The following is a 25985-nucleotide window of genomic DNA, read 5'->3' as shown; positions in this document are numbered from 1 at the left end:
TGGTTCTTGGTCTGCCTACAGTACTGCAGGTGCCAGAGCAATAGCTTAACACAGTGGTGCTCAAACATTTTTTGCTGGGGGCCCCCATTTGGAAATGTTTTAGGCTGTGACTGTGAAAGCTTGGAATGTGTGGAGGGCGGGGAGACGAGATGCTGTTAAGGGTTGTGGTATATCTCTAGTCAAGTAAAACAAAACAAAACAAAAATAAAAAAAGTTAATTACCTAACCACTAAAACACAGCGGGAGGGCTGGCTTCATAATACATATTTTATGGTTAGGGATTAAGTGTATATGTGCTGTAATGAAAGATTTTAAGGTTAGGACAATATTTTGTGATCCCTACAATAGCCATGCGACCCCCTTTTGTATCGGAAACCCCAGTTTGAGAAACACTGGTTTAACACATGAAATGATTATATGTTTACTATTTAAGCCATATCCTAACAGGCCTGCACCTGAAATATGTATTTTCCATGTCCTACATATGCATAGTTTTGTTAAGCAAGGACAAATCTCTCTATTGGACACTGCAGAAAGTGCGCACTTGCATGACTTGTTTTTATTTTTATTTAATTAAGTATTTATTTTTTTAAGTGAAAATGTCATTAAAAACAACAACCACCACCCTTTACAGCCAAAATAATTTCCCCCATGGTTTATCAATAGTTCTGTTGTCATGGGGTCAGTCGAAAAAAAATAATGTGAAAACTGCCAACTTTTTAAAAAAGCCTATGCTGCACTGTAACAGTCAGTCCCTGCAATTTATACCCTTGGGAACCAAAAGGCTTGAAAGTCTTTTCCAAAAATTTCTGCTGACAAAAGAACACAGGCCTCATTAAATAAAAAAAATAAATAAAAAGTATGGAGGCTTAAATCCCCCCTCCACCAGTGGGCTTTGACAGAAGAGCATACCAAGCTGCATGATTCAGCTGCCTAGCAGGTAACCATGGAACCCAAAGCACACACATATTAAGCATGCAGTAAAGAAAGTGAGATAAGGCCACAGCGGCACAGCCTGTTTTCACAGCTGCTGCATCTTTCAGATTTTACTTCACAGTCATAATGACAGTTTCCACTCTGGTCTGCTTGTAAATTTTGGTGCATAGGTGTAGATTTATTGCAGAGAGTAAACTGGTTTGGCAACAGTAACTTGGGAACAAATGTTAGCATGCATGCTATTGCCTTTTTACAATGATGCCATATATATATATATATAAATAATCTCTCACACACACACACACCTCCCATGCAGCTGTAAAATACAGCGGTTTTGCTTTAGTTATGCCTGTTAGAAAAAAACATGCATACTTTAGTGTTCATCATTACAACCCTTTTTTATTTTAACATACAGATACATGGCAAGACTGGATTAAACGTGGGTGAATGGCCAAATTAAACCTTCACTTATGAATGTTAATCAATCTCATTCACTCAAACTCTTCACAATGCAAAATTGAACATCTTTCTAATTACCGGAGTTGCTCTTTAACTTGATTGGGAAATTTTAGTTATCACACATACAAAATCACACACATTCTCTCTCTCTCCACTTGAAGAATTTGCTGCATCGAGGTGCCTGTCCGGACTCTGTGGTCATGTTGTTACAACACAAATCTGTAAACATGGACACATCCTTAATAGTTATCAATATGTTAACTATGCTGTATTTAAAACATACCTATTGTAATACTAAAATATGCATAAGGAATTAGAATATGTTTACACAAGTCAAAAATAACTGCTACGGATCTAAACAATAAATAACATGAGGGTTTTCAATCACAGCTGACACCCTTTACCTCACTAAATATATGCAGAATACATTGGATAGAGAGTGGGTTTGAAAGTCTGATGGAAATTTGAAACTCAATTAGATCCTTACAATAGACCAGAATGGTAGAAAATGATTCTTGAATAGTCCAGTTTAAAACTGTACAGATGCAACATTTGGCTACCTGGTGGCACTAAATTAAACTGCTAATATAACATTACTTAGTGCACCAGCGATACCTTTCTAGACCAATCATTTAGATGTTGTTACTGACATAGAAAGTTTTACGTGCAGATACAGACAGATGGTTTCATATGCTAGATTTTACTTGTGCTAACTAATTTTGTTCACAACTGAACATGCGCTTTTAGATATGTTAAAATGTGTGACATATAGATAAAATGCAAGACAGATTGGGTTCATCCAACAACTACCAGCCTGACACAAGCCTCCACATTTATGCAAGTGAAGTGTGCAATATGCATCCCCAGTGGTGGACAATAAATTATTCTGAAAGTCTGGAACATGCAAGAATGTATGTGGGGCTCTGAACGTCAAGACAGAGTACAAAACATTAAAAAGCTGTGGATTGCATCCAAGTACAAAATATCAGTATAAAAAGTATAGAATATAACACTACGCTTGTGAGATTATGTTTTGTTCTGAGACAACAGTATTATGGCAACAGCTCTGGATGCTACCATGCTGTCTAGTTATGTATTAAACTGTCATGTATTTATAAAAAAAATTAAAGAAATACATAAAAGAGAGACATTTGGTTTATTTTGGGTCACTTAGTGCTGTATTTAAAAAAAAAAAAAAAAAAAAAAAAAAAATACAACTATGTGGCCTGTATTTCAGAGATATCCCCAAGTCAAGAGAAGCAGTCTGTATTAACATTTCAGCGATATCCGAGTATTACTGTTCTTTCAATCCAAGCAAACGATGAGCTGTCTTATCAGCCCTTTGCAGACATTGCTAATGATGACATGTCTTCAGTTGAACATTCACAAACGTTATTTACGTCCCTTTAATCTGAATCACAATTATTTTTCCCCCTACTGGGGGGAAACTAATTTAAAAGCACAGAATCTAGTCTGTTTTTAACTGTTCCGGGCATTTTAGATCCTACTACTTAGCCTGGAAGGCTATTCCATGCATTTGCTCTTTATAACAAAAAAAAAAAAAAAAAAAAAAAAAGTGCTTCCCTTCTGTTCTAAACGCACTTTTATGCAGCTTTCACTTATGTCCTCTTATTCTTCTCTTTGTGATACATTTGAAGTAGTGTCTTTGGCTAACTTCATCTAAACCATTTATGATTTTAAAGATTTCAATCAAGTCCCCTTTCCCTTCTTTTTCCAGGCTGAAGAGTTACTTATTTTAACTTGTCCTCCCTACTCATGTCCTTAGTCCTGGGATCAGACTAGTCGTCCTCCTCTGTACCTTTTAAGTGCAATGATGTCTTTTGTGTAGTGAGGCGACCAAAACTGTACACAGTCTTCTAGGTGGGGGTCTAACCTGGGCATTGCATAATCTGAGCACAACCTCTCTAGACTTGTCTTTCACACTTTTTGCAATATAGCCTAATATTATATTTTCCTTTTTAACTGCCTCATCACATTGGCAAGATACTTTTAATGATGACTCCACTATTAACCCTGGGATTCGTCCCCTATTTCCATCCTGTTCATTGCCCAATATGCCACACTTTACATTTAACATTAAAATTAATTTGCCACAAGTTTGCCCAGTTATAGGAGTAGGTCCAAATCCATTTGAATTAGCTGGGCTGCAGATTTTGTACCACATGCAAATTTGACAATCTTTTAATGTGTATCTTGGTCCAGCTCATGTTTATAAAATGAGGAACAGTAAGGGTCCAAGTACTAACACTTGTGGTAACCCACTGAATACAGCCCCACCCAATAAGATTTTCCAGCTCCCACAATTACTCTCCGTTTTCTGTTTTTTAAACAGTTCTGTAGTCAATTACATGTCCTTCTCTGTATTCCTACAGATTTTAAATTCACTTAAGTCTTCCATGTGGGACTTTGTCAAAGGCTTTTTGAAAATCAAGATAAAATTATATCATAAAAGTTGCCATCCTTTACATTAGCTGCAACGTCCTCAAAAAAGTCAAGTAGGTTAGTTAAACACGACCTCCCTCTTTTGAATCCATGCTGGTTATCCCCTAGAATATTGTTGCTGTATAAATAGTCTTTAAGTTTACTGACTAGGTCTACAAAATGACCTAGGTCTGTCTTACCCCCCTTTTTAAATGGGGACAACATTTACAAGCTTCCAGTCTTCAGGGACTTCACCAGTTTCTATAGAACTATTCATGATATTAGCCAGTGGTCTACATATTTCTACCCTTGTTTCTTTAAGCACCCTTGAATAAATCTTATCTGGATCCAGTGATTTTTTTTTTAGCTCCTGCAACTCCTGCTGAAATCTACTTCACTGATGCTGAAATCTTCACAAGACCAGTGTGCACAAACGGGGAAATAAATAAATAAATAAATAAATAAATAAAAACTCAAAAAAAGAAGATTCAAATTTAGCCATGGTATGATCACTTGACCCCAGTGGTTCTACTACTTATATACTACATAGCATGTCCCTGCGGTTTGTGAACAGCAGTCATTTACTGCATCAATCATTTCAGTTTCTGGACGTTCCCAGTTTTTATTGGGAACATTGATGTTTTATTTGCTTGGTACAATAATTTCATCATTTCTGTTCTGACCTGGTGGTCTGTAACATACACCAATAGCTCTACCCAAACTGATTTACTTTGGTTTGTAGACCGAGGCAAATCAATGTTTTATTTTTATTTTTTACTTTCTTTTCGGAATAGTTCATACCCCTGTATGTCGAATTACTCCCCATCTTCAGGACTGAGCCAAGTTAGTGATTCCAACATCATCATACTTTTCATTGGACATGTGTGCTTCTATCTCTAACAATTTATTTCTGATGCTTCTGGCATTTAGACACAGCCATTTCATCTTTATTGCATGTGGCTTACACGTTTAGCCTTAACTAGAACCTGTTTTAGGTTCTTACTCAACCCCCTGCCTAGTTTAAACCAAAGGGCTCTATAAGGCCCCAAGTATCCTGTTCAAACTAAATTCCTTTCACCATCAATACAAGAGATTAACTGCTAGACAACTAAAGTGGGTTTCAATTTATTAATTTTTTTCCCCCCAGACCTTATTTTTTTCATTTTTTCACTTTTAGAATATAATCATCAATCAGTTGCCAAAAGCACTCCATTAGTGCCAGCGATCTCATTATCCACACCCATCTTAGTCCTTTCAACATGCAATGCATTAAAATCCACACAGGTGTGGAGTGTAGAGAGCTGGGCAGAGCTAAAAATGGGACGGACATGATTAGTAGAACTGTCTGTAGGAAGAGGAGGAGGTGCCATTTGAATGATGTGAACTTATAGCAAGAACTCAGGCATACTCATAATATATTGCCCTTACTGCACACTGTACATTATACCAGTGGTAAAATGGTACTGCAGGTCATTTCTTAAAAATCAAGTGCTATTAGTAACAATGCCACTTTTTTCAAAAGGCAAAAAAATAAAATAAAATAAATAAATAAATAAATATCCACTTGAGTTTTGACAGGTTACAGGAGAATAAGTAGCTTCAAATTTAATTCAGCTTTTGTACATTGCCCCTTACCTTGTTATGGCTTTCTATTCTGTTTAAGTTGCCTGCCACAATTATATGTAACACAGGCTAGATCAGCAAAAGTGCTTTTACAAAAGCAAGAATTGGCACAATCTAGTAAGGAGTTACTTTGAATCAGGTTTGCGTTTGTATTGCTGGCAATACACTCCTGTGCATTTACCAATATAAAAACATTTCAGCTGATCTAGTCTAAATTACACATGTCTATGGCAGGCAACTTGAACTGAAGAGCAGCTCCTGAATTCAGTCAAAGCCCCTTAACACAGAATTATCCAACATAAAACCATATTTGTATAATTGTTGTACAAATGGATTTCAGACTTCATAAAAAAATAAAAACCTTTCCCACTTTAACTTGAACAATGAGATAGAAGGGTTTCTACAGTATCATTTAATTGTGGACCACCAAAAAGTACACTAGCACCCCCACAAGGTAAATTATGGGCAAGGTTTTTTTTTTTTTATCTTCTACAACAGCAATCATTGCAAACATCAAGGCATCAACTTGAACCCCTATATGTTAGTCCTCTGAAATAATGGTCTGACACAACATGCTTTTTGTCCTTAATTTATTTGTTCTGAACAATTAGTTAAAAGCAACTTAAACTTTAGCTGGTGTTATTCAGAGACTGTCTGCACAGTATCTAACCTTGATAGCACCTTATTTATTTTTTGTTAATTTATTATTATTTTTTTAATTTTAGTTGTTGCCAATGGTTTTTACCCTGGATGACTCGGGTAACGGAGGCTGAAACACGTGTTCTCTGAAATGTGTTCCTGAAAATCCGCTATTTTTTGCACTGTGGATCCACATTGAAGGCACCAGACCTATAGTGCTGGAGGACAACACAGATCTGAATGGCTTGACTGCATGTCCGCAGGCGTCCTGTCTGCCACAGGGGTTGCTGGTGGGCGGTAAACTGTGGATTGCCCTGCCGACCTAATCCCTCCCTACCCGGGTGGCTCTCAACCAATTGTGCGCCATCCCCTAGGAACCCCAGGTCATGGTCGGCATGGATTCGAACCTGCAATCTCAAGGCTACAGGGTGCATCCTGCACTCCACACGGAGCGCCTTCACTGGATGTGCTACTCGGGAGCCCCCCCTGAACCTTATTTATGAAAAACAGCAATGCACAAAAAAACCTTTAAAAGATGAAAAAGCACAGTGTATGTGTGTTTCTTTCCCTCACCCAGAACAACATTTGCTATTAAGCCACACACCACTGTTTAATATTTTACATTTATATCTAAAAGTCATTGAAGGTTATCATCTTCAGGAGGGTCAATTATGTTTTATTAAGCTGCAACGCAACATTAAACTCATCTTGAAAATCAAATATGCCAAACTGCATTCCTTCCCAGATTTATAGCAATTCACAAAACAACTCCGTTAGCCTGGGTTAAGCTTGAATAAAAAGGCATTAGGTTTGAAAGCAGCTAAATGAAAGGAAAGGCTGCTTAAAAAAATTTTAGAAAGTTCACAGAAGGAACTCCCTTTTTTAAAGGCCTACGTTTACATTACAAGCTACCTGCTGCTTTCGTGGTGTAACTGCACTACATTGAGAATTATTGAAGTGAATGTCTTTTGTCTGTTTTTTTCATCTCCTATTTCCATATTCCTTGCGTACATTGATGTTTTAGTGTTTCTCTTTTAAATAAAGGATTAGAATTAAAATATTGTGACTACTACGGTCCATTTGTTCGACTGTGGATTTGTCCATTGCAACCACCCCCACAAAAAACACATATTTTAATTCATTCATGTTAGTCAATGAAAGCCTAGACAAACTAACAAAAAATCCAAAATAGGATTATTTGTGCTTGAATTCAATTAAAAAACCATACAAACTTGTGTCTGCCATTCACAGGCGTACAGCAATAATGAAACAGTCGCACAGTTTACAGTTAGGAGTCTCACCCCTTCGTGATGTTTTCTGTGTACTCCTGGAATTGTGGCTCTTCATGGGGTTTTATTCAGTGGATGAATCGATAACCAGCCCAACATACACCAACACCGCAAATTATTCAGACCCGTTTCACGATCTACAGGTTATATAAATTAGGTTCAGCTGTCTAAAATCTTCAACAAAACCACGCAATGTACAACTGCACACAGACTCGCATTATAAAACATTCAGCCACTCGCGATGGCTGCTAGACCAACCTACTATTATCTTCCATGAAAAGCATTTTATTAAAAATTGAGGTTGGCTACAAACCAGTGTTAGTGAATTGTCTCAAACTGGTTTTGTGAATCTGGTTTGTTAATATAAAATAATTAGGTAAGTCACCATTCTTTACAATTTAACAATAATGAGTTACGTATTAGAACCCACAACCTCAAGAACATTACTGGCTCCACTTCATTGTGCTTTATTTTACTTTTTTTGTGTTAAATTCAGTATTTGCAAATCTTTGAAATACTACTCTGCAACATCCTATCACTGTAATGTAGGTCAGACAGCAGGACCACTGGAGAGATTAGGCACCAGAAAGCAGAACCAGTATCATTGTATTTTAAAATACACTATTTGCATATTCCAAATTTAAACATAAAAAAATGAAATACCAATATTTACTTTTTACAGTATACTGTTTGCAGATTGTTCTTTGCTATTAACTATCCAAGTATATTAAAATGCTTACCTTTCTTAGACTTGGCACCTATCTTCAGCTTAGAAGGCCATGCAATCTGGGTTTTAGTTTCCTCCATAACCTGTAAAACAGTCATTGAAAATTACTTAAGAAATAAGGAAGCACATAAATAAGTAGAAACAGAGGGGTTTGTCAATTAAAATAAGACATCCCCCGGAGGTACAATGTCAACGTCAGAGGACTTGCAACTGTAATTGAATGGTTTGTAAAAACTGATTTGTAAAACCATGCTTGATCTGAATTGTACAGTACCACAGCGTATAACACTGGTAATGGAACTTATCCGCGAGAATCGTAACACACACCAAATCCCTGACTAGTGTTTGAAAGAGCCATTCAATGACCTTAGCATGAACAGAAGTCCAATGAAAAGTTGTTCAAGGTTGCATTTTTAGCCAAAATGATTTTTAGTCACCTCAGATCTCAGGAACTAAAAGGTCACAGGGGCCAAATAACTCGAATTTAAAACATAGAATTAACTTCTCACTATTTCTGTTGTCATACTGTATATCTTATGTATGCAATTACAACCTGCAACACAAGTTCAGTTACTGTAGCAATATTTACGTATTTAATTCCCATAATGCAGAAACAGTACATTAATTCCTAATCTGCTAAATACATTTTATCATGAACAGCAACAAGCATTATAATTATATTTGACATGCATAAATGGGGACTTGCATACTAAAACAAGCTGCAGGAGTTGCCACTAATATTTAGTGAATTTTCACATGATATATTTAACAACAAGTATCATGTGCCACCTAGAATTTTATACATTATTTTAACACGAAAAGTACAGTATCAAATGAAATTTATTTTGGCCTGCAGAGGGTATAAAACTTGAATGTTTCGTTTGGAAGCAAATTAAAAAAAAAAAAAAAAAAAAACTGCTTAAAAGCACAAGGATCCAGTTTATTATTTCTACTGTGCTCTTGGATTTAAAAAAAAAAATAATAAAAATAACAACTATATCTTGTAGACCTCTAAGCAAACAGAAGTTCTGAAGAGGAATATTGTAATTTGACACAAGATATTTTGCAGTTTGAGGCAACATAAAAATGTAAACATTTGAAAGAGACTAAATAACTACTGAAATGATGATGTCTGGAAACCCACGTTTTCTCTTGACAATGTCAAATGGCTTGAACTGGCAAAGACATTACATAAAGTCACCAGAGGAGAACGTGAGAAAAGGCAGTAGCTATATGTAAGCAATATGATTTACTGCTTTGATAAACAGTATATTCCAGGTCTTCCTAATTTTCAAATATTTGCTTGAGGTTACCTAACATGCATTGTTATGTATTTATCTTAATACACATAAAATGGGTATGAACTATGAAAAACACATCGTATTACATTCAGGGACTTCAAATTTCATGAACCACCATAATTACAAGCAACAAGATATACATTACCTATGTAAAGTTCAGAAATTGATAGTCCTGTCTCACAATTCCCTAAATGAGACCAAATGTGTGGTAAATGTCTATTTGTGTGGTATTTGTTTTGTAGCAAGTAGTGAATTTTTTTTTTCTTTTTTGCTCTGACGTGACAACAAGAAGAGTTCACCTTCCATATAACAGAATAAAAGAGGAATAATACATCTTTATTACCACAGCATGTTACTCTGGTGCAGAGAACAAGGATTGGGGTTTTATTAATTGCCAATTCTATCAAATAAGCCATTAGCTCACCAAGTGTGCATGTTGAGGGATTCCAATTGCCCTTGGTTTTAGTCTGTCAGATGAACTTATAAAAAAGTATAGTTTGTTGCATGTGAAAACTAAAGGCACCCATGGGGGTTCAGATCATGTTTCAGATTAGTTCAGCTCAATAACTTCTACAGAAATTCACCCAATCAGCAATTTATTTCTTGATTAATTGTTTTAGGTCTGGAAAGCATTGGCATAGGATCTATACAGAACATGTACTTTCCAAGCAAGGAGCAGACTTTTGGTACTACTGAATGTTTATGAAAAGGATAAATCTGATATTTTAAAAAGGTATACAAGAAGAGACAAAGTAGGAATAAAACTGATGCAGTCACAACCTCAATACAGCAGCTATATGTGGTCAACGTTGGCAATATTATAAATTCACTGCCTCAAATTCTGGAGATATGAGACTTAGGACACTGTGGCGATGGCAGCTTTATAAAATAACGGGCACGTTCATTTTTCTTGCAAAATATCCGCAATCACCTTGACTGAGATAACCACAGAATACAGTGGTGTATCTGGAAGAGTGAGGTCTTCAGTTGCCAGAAAGCAAATAGTCACACAGAACTTCTAAAGAAAAATGTTGCTAGCTGAAATGGCTTATGAGATATTAATATTTGTAGTGGTAGCAGCAAACTTACACACCCATACAAGCTTCCTTCACAGGATAAAAACTATAATAAAATAAACATTTCAAAAGGAAAGATAGTGTAAACTGCTATATGTACATATGAAATTGTAAAAACGAAGTAATTGTTTACAAAAATAACACAAAAGGCTTTTTCACATTAGCCTACTGCATAGCACGACTTCAAAAAACGAAAACCATAATAAAATAAACATTACAAAAGAAAATATTGCGTAACCAGCCGTAAACTGGTTATATGTAGGCGTACATACAGAATTGTAAAATCTAAATTATTATTTACAAATTAGAAAATATCTCCGTGTGGAAGGGGTGTGGGTAATTCACTGACCAGGAGACAGACAGGTGTATTTGGGAAACACCACACAGGTGCCCAGTTTTATTTTAGAGGGCAGAGGGCACTGTTGACCGTGGGCTGCCTATCAACGATGATAGACAGCACCACGGAAATACCACAGCTGATACACGAACTGCAAATGCACTCGCAGGTGCTCAAAGAAATAATAATGAAAACAGAAGGCGAAAAGAACAAGGGAAAATAAAACAGTAATAAAACTACAAATAAAAGGTGCTGCACTCGGCAGTGTTATCCCGGTCGCCGCTACCCGCACGACCTGGATCACCGTCCTACTCTCTCGGCTATCTCGCCTGCTCTTTCACAATACGCCGGGGTCTGCCCAAAGGTTCCCCGCTCTCTCTCTCTGTCTCGCTGATTCCCGGTCCCGAATCAAAGTGTCCGCACCCTTAGCGCGTCTAAGTGGGCAGACCTGAGGAAACAACAGAGCGTTATTTTATAGGACCGACAATCACCCAAGACCCGCCTCTCGGCCATTCAGAGAGGGGGAAAGTCCACACTCACACTTTCCCACCTCCCCGTGTCACTGCCATGACTCACAGGCGGTTGTTGGGCTACTGCCGCCCTCTTCCTGCAGCCCTGTGAACACGCCAGCAGTCAGCACAGATCTCTCCCTGTTACATATCCTTCCCCTCAGAATGACACCACCGGTTCATTCGAAAATCTTACACCCCCATGCCTTCCCGAGAGAAAAAGTCTGCGTTTTGATGCAGCTTTCCTGCTCGGTGGACTACCCTGAAGGCATAGGGCTGCAAGGCCAAGTACCACCGTGTGATTCTGGCATTGCTATCTTTCATCCGGTGAAGCCATGCTAAGGGGGCATGATCTGTAACCAGGGTGAAGTGTCGCCCCAGGAGGTAGTACCGGAGTGACTCGACTGCCCATTTTACCGCGAGACACTCCTTCTCGATGGTGCTATAATTTTTCTCGCGGGGAAGGAGCTTCCTGCTGATATACAGGACCGGGTGCTCGCTTCCCCGAACCTCCTGAGACAACACTGCCCCGAGACCTGTCTCTGACGCATCCGTCTGCAGGGTGAACCTCTTACCAAAATCCGGGCTGCATAGTACTGGCTTACTACACAGCCTCCGCTTCAAGGCGAGAAAGGCCCTCTGGCACGACTCCGTCCACTGAACCGTATTTGGGGCAGCCTTCCGGGTGAGGTCTGTCAAGGGAGCAGCGAGCGTAGCGAAACTCGGGATGAACTTTCTATAATAGCCCGCTAGTCCCAAGAATGAGCGCACCTGGGTTTTGGTTGTAGGAACCGGCCAGTCAGTCAAGGCTTTCACCTTAGCAACTAGCGGTCTGATCTGGCCGCCCCCGACTCGATACCCCAAATACTCCGACTCACTCTTCTATTACCCCCAGTCTCAGCATTTCGTCAATTTCCGCTTTTATTACCTGTCTTTTACGCTCAGGTATACGGTACGGCCTCTGGCGAACTAGCGCCCCCGGCTCAATATCAATGTGATGATGGGCTACTCGAGTCTGCCCCGGGACTGAAGAGAACACGTCAGGAAACTCCGCCACCAGACCGCGAGCCTGACATTTCTGCGTTGGTGTCAGATTCTCAGCAATCTGTACCGACCCTTTTCTTGCCAACACAGAAAGATCAGGTCCCAGGTCCGTGACGTCATCTGCATGCGCCACTAACAACGCCTCTGGCTGTAACCAAGGCTTTAAAAGATTGATATGGTAAATGTGTTTCTCTGTCCTTCGCTCCGGCTGGCAGATCTCATAGTCCACCTTCCCAACCTGGCATGTAACCTCAAAGGGTCCTTGCCACTTAGCCAAGAGTTTCGACTCAGAACTGGGTAATAATAGAAGTACCTTATCCCCCGGCTGAAATGTGCGCAACCGGGCTCCTCGGTTATATTGTGTCTCCTGTCTGTGCTGCGCCTGCTGCAAATTGTCATGCGCCCATTTCCCAACAGACTCAAGACGTTTGCGCAGGTCCAACACATACCGGACTGTATTGGTCGAATTGTCCTGCTGCTCCTCCCACATCTCTCTGACCAGATCGAGCACGCCCCGGGGTCTCCGCCCATACAGCAGCTCGAATGGTGAAAACCCCGTGGAAGCCTGGGGAACCTCTCTGATCGCAAAGAGAAGGGGAGGAATCAGCTGGTCCCAGTAACGCACATCACTACGAATAAATCTGCGCAACATGTTCTTAAGGGTCTTATTAAAGCGTTCCACCAAACCGTCTGTCTGAGGATGAAACACAGAGGTCCTAATGGTCTTAATTCCCAAAAGCTTACATGTTCCGCGGATTAGCCGGGACATAAAATTGGTGCCTTGATCGGTTAGTATCTCTTTGGGAATCCCCACCCGGGAGAAAACCTTCACAAGCTCGTTGGCAACAGACTTAGCGGACATAGATCGGAGGGGAATTGCCTCTGGATAACGCGTAGCGTAATCCAGAATGACAAGTAGGTGGGTGTATCCTGCCGCACTCCTTTCTAGTGGCCCAACTATGTCCATCCCAATACGCTCAAACGGAGCTTCCACTAGGGGCAAAGGCACCAGAGGGGCTCGTGGAACGGCTCTAGGGCTGGCCTTCTGACATTCCCCACAACGCTCACAAAACCGCTTAACATCGCCATCCAGCCCCAGCCAGAAGAACCGTGACACAAGCCTTGCTTTAGTTTTATCCCTTCCCAAATGACCAGACAGGGGAATAGCGTGAGCCAGCTGCAACAAATCCTCCTTAAAGGGCTGAGGAATGAGCAACTGATGACGCACTTCACCGGTCTGGGGTAATTTATCAACACGGTACAGTAGGTCTCGATCAATTTCAAAGTGGGGGTACGTGGCGGCGCGTCTGGGCTCGACCACCCGACCATTAACCACCGCTGCTTGGTCAAAGAGCCTGCCCAGCACGTCGTCACGCCCTTGCTCGAGTCGGAAGTCACGGGAGCGAGCTAAGAAATCAGCTCCCATGGCTTCCAACTCGGGGTCAGGTCGGTCCCGAGCAGAGGCAGCCGAGCCAGACGCCTGCGCTGGCTCCGCGACCTCCCCCCCGGACTCTTCACCAACCGCCCCCACCTGGAACTTCTCCGACTCCCTCCATTGCCAGCCCTCATTCTTAGCGATCCGACGCTCCCGTTTAGTTTTACGGGGTTTAAATCTATGGCAAAACAATTCTGGATCGCGAAAGGGAAAAATCTCTCCAATTACTTCCTCTTTCTTAGCCAATAAAGAAGACGGGGCTGTCAGAGCAGCCAACCAATCTTTAAACTGCTCACAGTCCCGCCCCAGAACTACTGGTACCGGCAATCAAGGACATAATCCCACTTCGGACACCACGTGTGGAAGGGGTGTGGGTAATTCACTGACCAGGAGACAGACAGGTGTATTTGGGAAACACCACACAGGTGCCCAGTTTTATTTTAGACCGGCTCTTTTTTTTTTCTTGTATTTTTCTCTCCGGTAGAGGGCACTGTTGACCGTGGGCTGCCTATCAACGATGATAGACAGCACCACGGAAATACCACAGCTGGTACACGAACTGCAAATGCACTCGCAGGTGCTCAAAGAAATAATAATGAAAACAGAAGGCGAAAAGAACAAGGGAAAATAAAACAGTAATAAAACTACAAATAAAAGGTGCTGCACTCGGCAGCGTTATCCCGGTCGCCGCTACCCGCACGACCCGGATCACCGTCCTACTCTCTCGGCTATCTCGCCTGCTCTTTCACAATACGCCGGGGTCTGCCCAAAGGTTCCCCGCTCTCTCTCTCTGTCTCGCTGATTCCCGGTCCCGAATCAAAGTGTCCGCACCCTTAGCGCGTCTAAGTGGGCAGACCTGAGGAAACAACAGAGCGTTATTTTATAGGACCGACAATCACCCAAGACCCGCCTCTCGGCCATTCAGAGGGGGAAAGTCCACACTCACACTTTCCCACCTCCCCGTGTCACTGCCATGACTCACAGGCGGTTGTTGGGCGACTGCCGCCCTCTTCCTGCAGCCCGTGAACACGCCAGCAGAGTCAGCACAGATCTCTCCCTGTTACACTCCGTAACAGGAATGCGCATTCAGGGAAACTACTTCAAAAAGTAGCCCCCTGTGGCATGTTGCCCCATGCCTGTGAGTATTTCTGTGGTATATGATGTGTGTTAATGTTGGTGTATAGTCATTGGTACATGGGATATAATGTGGGTTATGAGCACGAATGTTTAAAATGTATATTTGTATTTAGGCACGAGGATTGCACAGCTCTTCAGTGCAGGTAAAATGTAATAATATGTGATTACAGGGAATTGCACTTTATCAATTCACGTGTAGTTGTACCAAGACACCAAGGTTGTACCTATTGAATGATTAATTAGCAATTGAGTCTCAGTACAGCTGCATAAAAGCTGCATGTTTTCACTCACTCTGGGTTGTGTGTTCGGTGAGTGGAGAACGGGATTGGAGACGGAGGTAATAATAATAGTTATAATAATAGCAGCTCACCGTGTTTGTCTGTCTAGTCCGTTTTTATTTGCTCTTTGTTTTGGCTGCCAGTGCAGTATCCAGTGTTTTATTTGTCTTTCAAACCTACTATTTTCTGTTTGTTAATTATTAAATGCAGAGTGCAACCAAGCGCTCAGCTTCACCAAACGTCTGTGTGTGGTCTAACCTCATCCACTGCAGCCATCTTTGTGACACCCCCATATTAACACAATCCACACAGATTCAACGCTTATCAACTTGTCATGTGCATTTACCACATACTGCTCTTTCACACTGGGTACAGATATCAGGCATTTTATTTTTATTGCATTTATTTACCTGGCATTGTTTTCAGTTGCGTGTGTCACTTGATGCGCACTGTATCCAGGTTGAGCTGTGTTTCCCTGCTGCTTTGCAGCTTTCTGATCTAAATGTTTCTGCCAAAGCTCCGTGGCTAGCATCATAAGATGATATTATCCTCGAAGACTGCCATGTCCAGTACATTGCAAAATACAGCAACTGGACACCAGTGATTGCTTTCAGAGTACTAAGTTTTGTGCAGATGGTGGAAACTCACTTCTCGCTTTGTTTACTATTCCAACCAGGCTGTTTTTTTTTTTTTTTTCCTTCAACTGTTTTGCTAATTACAGTGAAATAAAAAAAATGTCATTGGTAACATTCATCCCTTTTCCTAAGCATGGTTACATCAGCCTAAGTACCACATTGCCACCCAGTCTCGCGAGTTTCATCTTTGCACAGGTAGGGGTAGGGTCCGCTGCCAGACAAAATTTGAACCCAAATTTAACAGGTTTGTTTGACGTGTATTGTATCCAGAGAAACCGTGATTTTGTCGGAAACAGCTGCTTGCCCATGTATTGTTTTATGTTTAGCCTGAAATAGGCAACGCTGTTTTCAGTGAAATCATTCCAAATTCCTGCTGCCAATGCAAATATATCTGTAGCTGCTCTCAAATCAAAACTCAAAAATATCAAGACTTCTCAAAAAAGTCCTGTAATAGTAGTATTATAAAACAGCAGACTATGGGCCCAATCTTCGATCTCCACGCAAACCCCTTGCTAAATTTGCGCCTTGCAAAAAAACAGTGCTTTGGCACAAAATGAGAGATATTCCAAAACGGCACAAAGCAGTTCCGAGACATTGGAATATAGCGGTTTTCTGAGCAATTCGCAAATCTGGTTTGTGCCTCGCAAAACCGTCTGCGCATTCACTACCAATATAGCAACTGCACACAACAGCCAAGCGAGAATGCAGAATGATGGACAGTCACCATTAGTAATGGCATTACCCCGACAAGCTGCTATCATTGGTGTTGCCACAGTATGTACCGATATGACAGCAGACAAGACCACACAATATATTGTGCACACATACATACGGACCATTCAAATATACAATTGGCTCCACAGCTAGGCGCTGACTTTTCAAATTAATGTACTGATAATGCCACTGTTTTATTGAATATGGACAGTATTGTATCACAAGGAAATACTATATAGGGTTCTTTAAAGGCCAGCTGATCCGACATAGCTGTATGTATTTGAAGTAAAATAAAATTAAAAAAAAAGGCTTTGGATACTTTTTTTCTGAATGTTTTTTTTTTTTTTTTTTTTTTTTTTTATAAGTCGTGCCGTGACAAAGTCTACTGTGGTAGAGCACTCTCTGATTTGTAAATGTAACAAGGTTATTCACCTGCAAAGTACACATCAATCAAGCAATTTTATATACACGATACACATAAATGTGTTATGTTATTCATTCTACTCACCCATTTGAACATCATGATTAAGCCCCGTTTGTAAGGTTTTGTGTCGCCGGAATGGATTTTTTTCATTATGCCATTTTTTTGTAATAATAATAATTATAAAAACGTTCCTAAAATGTTAATTGTAGCCTACTATGATTTCTCAATAAATGAACAGTCTCTGTACAATTAGCAAAACCGACATTCAGCAGACTGGACAGCTGCATAAAAACGGCCAAAAATTACAGTTAACAGAACTGTTTGTCCCGCCTCAGCTAACTTACGATTGGACTGCTGCAGAGAAAATACAGGTCTTTGATTGGTAGATCATATCACCGGTCTGGCTTTACGAAAACGTTAGCATGTCATTCACAGCAAGAGTGCCTTGTTGGTGTTTGGCTCTCTGAACTGCAGCTGCCCACCCCTCACCCGTAATGCACTGCAAACTATGGAATAGCCAAATAAAGCAATGGGCCACAAGATGGGTGTATGACGTATTTCTACAATTAATTTACAGATGTGTGGCAACACACAGCAAAGATAACAGGCAGGACCCCCCAGTCCTCTTCATCCTTCTCTCAATCTTCATTAATTAATTTCCTATCCCTGCCAAAATACATGTGAGAATGTGGCTGGAGCTAATTGAGTAATTGATAATTAGGTTCCAGCCACATGCTATAAAAAGGGGGAAATTCCTTTGTTTGTGGGAGGTGTTTTGGGGTGAGTGTTTCTGTGTTGCTAAATTTGTGCTAATAGGACCGTATTAAAAGGAACAGAAGGAAGGCAGTGTGCTGGACAGAGGCGAGTCTGTTGGGCATGGGAATACACTATAAACGTCACTATGATATGAACATGTTATAAATGTTATTATGGAAACAAAAAAAGAGGCTTATTGCTTGTATGTTTTTGCCGCAAACTGACTATGGTGACGCAGTACATAGGTTTGCATCACCATCAACTTTAGGTAAAGTGGACTCGCTATATCATGCAGCATTGAGGTACAATACAAAAACAAGATTTAATACTCATCATTGTATATTATATGATTTGGTAGGCTGGATGACTTTGGCTTTACATAGGTTGAAGCACTGGTATATTCTGGTATATTAGGCTATTCAATGTAAATTATATGAATAGTCTTATTTAAATGGATACCTTATAGCTTCCCATAGTGATCATAGCCTCGGAGATCATAGTGATCTCTTTTTTGCATTTTTAAAATCCCAAAGGTACGTACTGAGGCTGGTAAAGGATCCTTTGCTTATTATGCCCCATGGCCCTGGAATGAGTTCCAGTCCAAAGACCCAAATATCTTTATTGCAATTTAAGAGTAAACTGCATGATTTCATGACAGAGTTGTAATTGTTTTAAATAGTTGACTACTTTGGTGTATTTTGATTATTGTTTTAAATGCAATTTGCCTGTGTCTTAATTGTATTTTATCGTGTACTTGTTGTCTGATTGATTTGCTGCTACCTGCTTGGCTAAGTCTCACTCGTAAAAGAGGTTTTAATCTCAATGTGACTATAAGGATATTTTTTAATATTATATATATATATATATCTATATATATATATATATATATATATCATAGAATATATAATGATTGACTGACCATACCTGGTATTGACTGTTGATCTACTAAAAAAAAAAAAAAAAAAAAAAAGAGATAAAAGGAAGATAGATACTGCATAGTCTACACCCAGTTTGGGGTCCTACACGTACTAATATTTGTTCACAGTTTTTGCAAAGGCTTTGTTGGGCACACAAGTCGTCGTCTTATATATTATAGATTATAAAATGACGACTATTGCATCTAGAAAAAAAAAAAGTTTTCTGAATAAAGTGTCTAGAAGGCCTAGTATTCTGATAGTATCCTAATACTAAGTGGGTATTCATATCACGTTTTCGGAATACTGGTATCCAGAATATGGACAGATTCATTTGGAATTCCCTGTTTACATGGCATGGAATAGCTATTCAAGTTTCCCACTATTCCAAATACAACTGAAATCCTGACAGAACAGGACAACTGGAACAGGTGCCCAGATAGCAATATGGGTGCAGTCAATTCCACCTACAACCTACCACGCGACCTCATAAAAACCATGCATTATCTCCTCACCGTTGCTCTGGTACTGGGGAATTTAATACGTTCCTCAGCATGTCGCAACAACGTGGTTATGAACCGGTCGAGGTGGCGGGACACGGCTGACTGGGTGATCCCCACTGTATCACCTGCTACCTTCTGGAAGGTCCTTGTAGCCAGGATACACATACAGACAGACACTACCAATTGTTCAGACAAGGCATGACTGCGCAGGTTTGTGCTGGCCAGGTCATCATCCAGCATGTGGCATAGATGAGTCGTGACGATACCTGGACACTATTTGCTCATTGTTGAGATCCTCATGTGTGTGCCGAGGCCGGTACACCATTTCAGCATATCTTCGCCTATGTCGGGGTTGCTGTTGCTGGGTGTGCCTCACATCATTCACATCCACACGTCGATGGAAACGCTGCATGCTACCCACGTTTCCCTACATATGATAGGGCCCTATATATGCTCACGTAGATAACCAGACGGCAGTTCACCAAGGAATTGATAGGCTTACAATAGAGATTTGGATAACACATATCTAGACTTCAAGAGCAATATTTTATTCAAATACTGCTGTAAACTCTGCAGAGGTAGACATAACAAACTGGCTTGTATACATACAAAAAAAGAGAGTATTGTAGGTTATATTGACAATAAAAGCACGTATTGTAACAAGTCGTCAAAATGACTAATTTTGGCAGTTCTGGGTAGACATGCTTAGAACCTTTTATTTTTACTATTCTGACTTTCAAACGCCATCAGGGTATTTAATATATGTATTTAGGTAAAGTAAAGAACAGACAACCGCAGATCCTTAACATACGCAGAGCAATTTAAATTTTAAAAGTGAAAACCATCAAAATGACTACCGTGGCGGTTCTGTTAATTAATTACTGGTGTTCATTGTCACGAAACCAGTCGGGTTTTATCAGTGGTAACAGCTCATGTTGTGCTCATCTGAAGTACCCACATACACTTCAGACATGACACGCGCATAACAAAACAGTAACAGCAAACCCCCAACGCACCGCACTAACACCAATGTTCCATAAAATGAACAAAAATAAATCTGATCCAATTCTGTATTCTTAAACAAAATCCACAAGCAACAATTTAAAAGGTGACAGTGATTTATTGTCCCCATTTAGTAAATTCATCATCCCAGTAAACTATCAAATTAATAAACAAAATGCTACTGGCATTTATTTAACCCTATACTGATAGACTGATAGGTAGCTAACAAATTGTTTTAATAATTCACACGTGTAAGTGCATAATGTTTCAGACATCTACATTTCATAGTAATACATGTAACACCCAATAGAAAACGACATACATGTGATACTGTTACAGTTTTGTGAACTGACAGCAGAATAAAAATACTAAAGAAAAGAAACAACTATCAATAAATGAATGTGTGTAACACATGCAATAATTTACCATACTCTTCCATACAATTTAGTAAATATTGTTGCATTACCTTTGGTATTTGGATGGTGCTCTCCATTTCACTTTGATTTTTCTTCTGAAATACGTTTTTTGGGGTAATTTGCATACCTGTTCTTTTCATGATGAACACACTCTCTCTCTATTTTTAAAGTCAGTCAGACAGATCGAATTATTATATCTTTTCTTTGAATGGCAGTGAAGTTTCACCTTGGCTGTGGCGCATTACAGTGCACTGGATGCTTTGTACAGCTTGAGGGCCATGCAAAACAAACAAACAAAAAAAGTGCAGTTGCATATATTATTAGTTTCCCATTAACATAGGAAGTTAAACCTCATAAATAACTCCTGTGCATTATTTTTTTTTAATGCTTCGAGGCTTGTAGGGTGGTGGCGGGAGGGGTGGTTGCAAACCTTGTAAATAACTTGTGGATTTTTTTTTTTTTTTTTTTTTTTTTAATGCTTCGAGGCTTTTCCATACCCTTTTTAGCCACATCCAATGTAATTCCCATAGTGTATTTGCTATAAATCACATCATCTAGACCATGTTCCTAAAAAAGGGAACTGTGGTCAGAGAAATACAAGGGGTTTATATGGAAAATTAATGCTGTTAGGCCACATGTAAATTAGACATTGTAACAGGAAATATTGAAACGAAAAATTGAATCTAGTTACTTGGAATTTATAGTAGGCAGGAAAAACGGTAAAAATTTAAATCTGTGAATCTAGTCGTTAGGAATTTATTGGTATTGTGAATTTATGGGTATTGCGAAAATCTGGACTATTAACTCGGGTGTGGTTGATGACATAAAACACAAATCCCTTAGTCCTTTTGTATAATGTTGATTTTGGACAGTATGGTTCACATCATAATAAAGTCCCTTCTCTTCCTGAGGACATTTTTTAAAGACTTTGCTAGCTCAAGTAAGCATACGGCACACATTAACTCAACATGTGCAGTGTTTCATTTCAGCCTTCTTAAATTTCTACTACTAGTCAGCACTCCACACTGAATTCATGGTGGAAAATATCTTCTTTTCGGCCTGGCTAAACAGTTCTGTTAACTCAAAAACTAACCCTGTTGACTACAAGAAAAGTCTGCTTTCCACGTTAACACTCCCCTCGTATCCCAAACATCTAATATTTTAAGAGCTACATCATTTATTTCCAAACATTTGAAAAATGTCTGATGTAATTAGACTTCAATGGTATGATGAAGATACATCACATCATAATGAACATATGACAACGAATTCAGCCCAAAAACAACAATTCTGAGTTTTTAGCATGCAGCTTTGTAATATTAAATGTGTGTTTTACTGTGGCTAGGTGACTATTCTGCTCTTCAAGGGTCAACAGTCAAAATCGTTAGCTCACGATCCTCACTTCCTGCAAGTCCACCAGGGGAACACATAGTTCAGCGTTGACTACCAAAATGTAAACCATCTGTTTAGATTTAAGTGATAAAGAAATTCTGGTGTTTTTGAATAGGACGGGTGAGTCAGTTACTGTTTAGAAATGATCCACATTCAGTCATTATAGCAAGCTAAAACTCAGATTTGATTTGACTATTTTGATAAGGATAAAACAAATGCTGAATTGGATAATAAAATAGAGGTTCTGAGCTCTTTACAAGCCTGCCCAATAAGCAACAATGCATCTAAATAGTTTAATCAACAGCAGTTCCTCCTCCACCTAGCTATTTATTCATCTATTTTGCTGCCCAACTAAATACCCTATTGTCCTTAAAAGTTAATCTTGAAACCACATAACATTGTACAATTGCTATGAAACACTTCAGTGCAGTAATAAGAGTTGATGACTGCATTGTATATTCAATTTCATAAACAGCACTGACAAATTCCAAATCGCTTACAAGTACTATACAGCAAACCAGAGCTAGAACAAAAATAAAGGAATCCATGAAGGCAAAACCAAAGAGGAATGTATTACAGAAGTTAAATGAATTTGTGAAAAATCATAATTAAATGTCCAGAGGTCAGAACACTAAGGCAGCGAAATGGTGGATTTGTACAATTAAATAAGCTCCCCACACAGCTATGATAAGTGAAAGTAACAAAAAGTAAATAATGCAAACTCATCCATTAACAAAAAAGTAATCTATTAACAAAACAGCATACCTTAGATTGAAATTCAATTCTTTATTTGAGCCGTGCATAAAAAACAGCTTCCCTCAAATGGAAATTCAGTTACGCAAGGGGACACAAGATCTTTATTTGAGCCGTGTACTTTTGCTCCACAGTTTACTTAAATACATTTTTATTTGAACTGTGCAAGCACAAAGTGTCAATCATTCGCCTCAGCCTCACCCACATCCATCGAGGTTATCGGGGCTTGCTCTTGCTGTGTGTCGACACATTTAGCCAAATCGCAGCTAACTTTAGTTGGAACCCAAAACTGACACTCAACAGACGACAAGTTCTGGATGGGAGCTCCGAGCTTTACAGAAGAAACGGGCTGAAATTTGGTACTTATTCCCAAATCGAGGGCTGAAGTTAGTTATTTAGTCCCGATTTGAGGCTGAAGATAGTTACCTATTCACACAGTTATGTATTGAATATTAGCTCAGATTAAGATGGAAATCACACAGACAGTCTGGATGTGCCACCTCAAGCAGGGTATCATTTTATAGTACACAGCTCAAATAAAGAACTCAATTTAAGGTATGCTGTTTTGTTGTTAATGGATACATTTTTGATAACACTATGTAACACAATTTTTGTTCCTGGGTAGTAAGTGTTATTTCCTAATTGCTTATGCCTCAAAAATATAGAAAATGGCTATTATTCCCCACAAACTTTGCTTTTGTGACCAGGACAGTGATATTTCAAAATATCACTATTTCCAATGGGAAAACAGGCAAAAGTGTGTCTTTTCGTTCACATATAGTCAGAAAAAAAAACAACATATGAATCCAAATTAACATGTATTTATACTAAAGTAATACAAAAATGACTACAAAAGATTTAGAAGTGAGTAGTTTTCGAGATTTACGATTATACTGTATTTACAGTATTATCGTAAATCTCGAAAAACTACTCACTTCTAAATCTTTTGTAGTCATTTTTACGTGTGTGTGCAGGAAGGTTATGTTATAAGCCAATGTTCAACATACAGCATTAGTCTATGGGAGTTGCTTGCTAACTCTTATTTGGAAATAAAAGCACAGCCCTTTAATTGGCCCTGACTTGAACAGCAGCTTATAAAGGATGTGTAAAACATGGAGCTGCAGGTATTAGGAGGGGCACAGCTGTTTAGTTCATGACAGAGTAGCAAGAAGGCTTCAAAAAAGGTTATCCGTCTACAGCTGCAAATACACATCATTTAGGAAATGCAATACTGGAAAACCAAGGTCTGGTTACTTTTGAAGGGCACAGAAAGGTACAAATGGAGGGATTAAGCAAACAAATAGCCAAGAAGGAGTATAAAACGTAATATGACTGTAGGACACAACAGCTTTAACTCAAAAGTACATAAAAACTGCTATTAAAACTATATAAAATTATGTTTTTATTTTTCCTTCAGGCTACACATCAAATACAATCAAATGTAATTTCTACAAAGGCTACACTGAGTTTATCCTCATTGTATTCTTCTTAATTACATTGTTCTCTCGTTTATTGTTTTGTATTATTCTCCCCACAAATGCTACTTCTGCTTAAAAGATTAAACCTTTGTTCTGAAGAGTTACGAGACTGACATTTTCTGTGTGACGCATGTTCTTTTCAGGCAGCTGTCCAGTGTCTCAATGTAATGATCGAAGCAACCTGGTCTATAAAAACTTTGTTCCTAGTATATAATATCCAGCATTGTCTTTCTCTTAATGACTCAAACTGATGGGTCGGGGCAGTTCATTTGACAAAAGCATACACGTTGAAAATATTTCACCAAAAAAAATTGCTGAATCCACAGCCAAGACTTTCTAAAGTATTTCGAATGGTGACTTAACCATGTAAACACTTGCAATCTCAGCATCCCAATCTAATCATTCAATAAAATGTTTCACTACTAACAAAAAGTTGTGTCAGTAACCTGGATACCCTATGCCACAGCTATAAATACAAATTCAAAGTCATCTGTATCTGTAGAATGTTATGTCACCCACCTTTAACACAAAAATATGCAGTATAGAGAATATATAATATTCAAACTAGAGCTATTTTTTCAATCATGCAGATAGGGTAATGGGGTGAAAATATATTTATATTAATTATATTAACATACTTTACTAAATTAACAAAGTTGTAAACTGTAATTTGTTTGCATCTCAAAAGGGGCAATTATTTGATACACTGGTATCCAATCATAATATAACTTGGTGCAAAACAATCTTCGTCAACTGTTATTACTGGCTACAAATGAGCATTTACTTGATCTGCTTTTAGACATCCACGGATACTCCCAAGTACAAAAACAGAAAACATTGCTTCACATCCAGTGGAACTTCACTCCAGGGCCTAATGAAAGGTCCTTTCTAAATCTATCAAATAGCCTTGACTTTGCAATAGAAACTACTAAAAATTCTAAATTCGCTCAGGTGTAACCAATCGACTTTAAAATCACACACCAAGTTAAGTGGCCTCCACCTGTGTTAAACTGTAGCAATTCACATGATTTCAGTGTAAATTCAGCAGTTTCTGTAGGTTCCCTCTGCTGGGTAGTGCATTTCAAAGCAAAGACTCAACCACGAGCACCAAGGCACTTTCAAAAGAACTCCAGGACAAAGTTGTTGAAAGGCACAGATCAGGGATGGGTATATATATAAAAAAAAAAAAAAAAATATATATATATATATATATATATAAAAGGCCTTATATATATATATATATATATATATATATATATATATATATATATATATATATATATCAAAGGCCTTGGAGCAGTGACAAGATGATTATTCAGAAGTGGAAGGTGTATGGCACCACCAAGACCCTGCCCAGAGCAGGCCGTCCCACCAAACTGGATGACCGAGCAAGAAGGAGACTGATCAGAGAGGCTACCAAGAGGCCAATGGCAACTTTGGAAGAGCTACAGGCTTATGGCCAAGACTGGTCAAGGTGTGCATGTGACAACAATATCCCAAGCACTCCACAAACCTGGCCTGTATGGTACGGTGGTAAGAAGGAAGCCATTACTCAAGAAAGCCCATCTTGAATCTCGTTTTAAGTATGCAAAAAAACACTCAAAAGATTCTTTAGCCATATGGCAAAAAAGTTTTGTTGTCTGATGAAACTAAAATGGAACTTTTTGGCCTAAATGCAAAGCGTTATGTTTGACGCAAACACAACATAGCGAATCACCCAAAGAACACTATCCACAAGTATGGTGGTGGCAGCATCATGTTATAGG

At 39.1% G+C, this 25985-nt stretch overlaps 1 protein-coding gene across 4 annotated transcripts in view; it reads right to left on the bottom strand.

Annotated features, from left to right (window-relative positions):
- LOC121321868 (protein bicaudal C homolog 1-like) overlaps positions 1-25985 on the bottom strand; it is a 109066-nt gene that overhangs the window by 32794 nt on the left and 50287 nt on the right. For all 4 annotated transcript variants that reach the window (XM_041261165.1, XM_041261166.1, XM_041261168.1 and 1 more), the window contains exon 3: positions 8129-8198. In XM_041261165.1, the coding sequence (XP_041117099.1) occupies positions 8129-8198 (70 nt within the window). The remainder of the gene's footprint in view (positions 1-8128; positions 8199-25985) is intronic.

This window comes from Polyodon spathula, chromosome 10 (assembly GCF_017654505.1).
Source record: "Polyodon spathula isolate WHYD16114869_AA chromosome 10, ASM1765450v1, whole genome shotgun sequence".
NCBI lineage: Eukaryota > Metazoa > Chordata > Actinopteri > Acipenseriformes > Polyodontidae > Polyodon > Polyodon spathula.
This window is presented reverse-complemented; position numbering and strand designations above follow the sequence as displayed.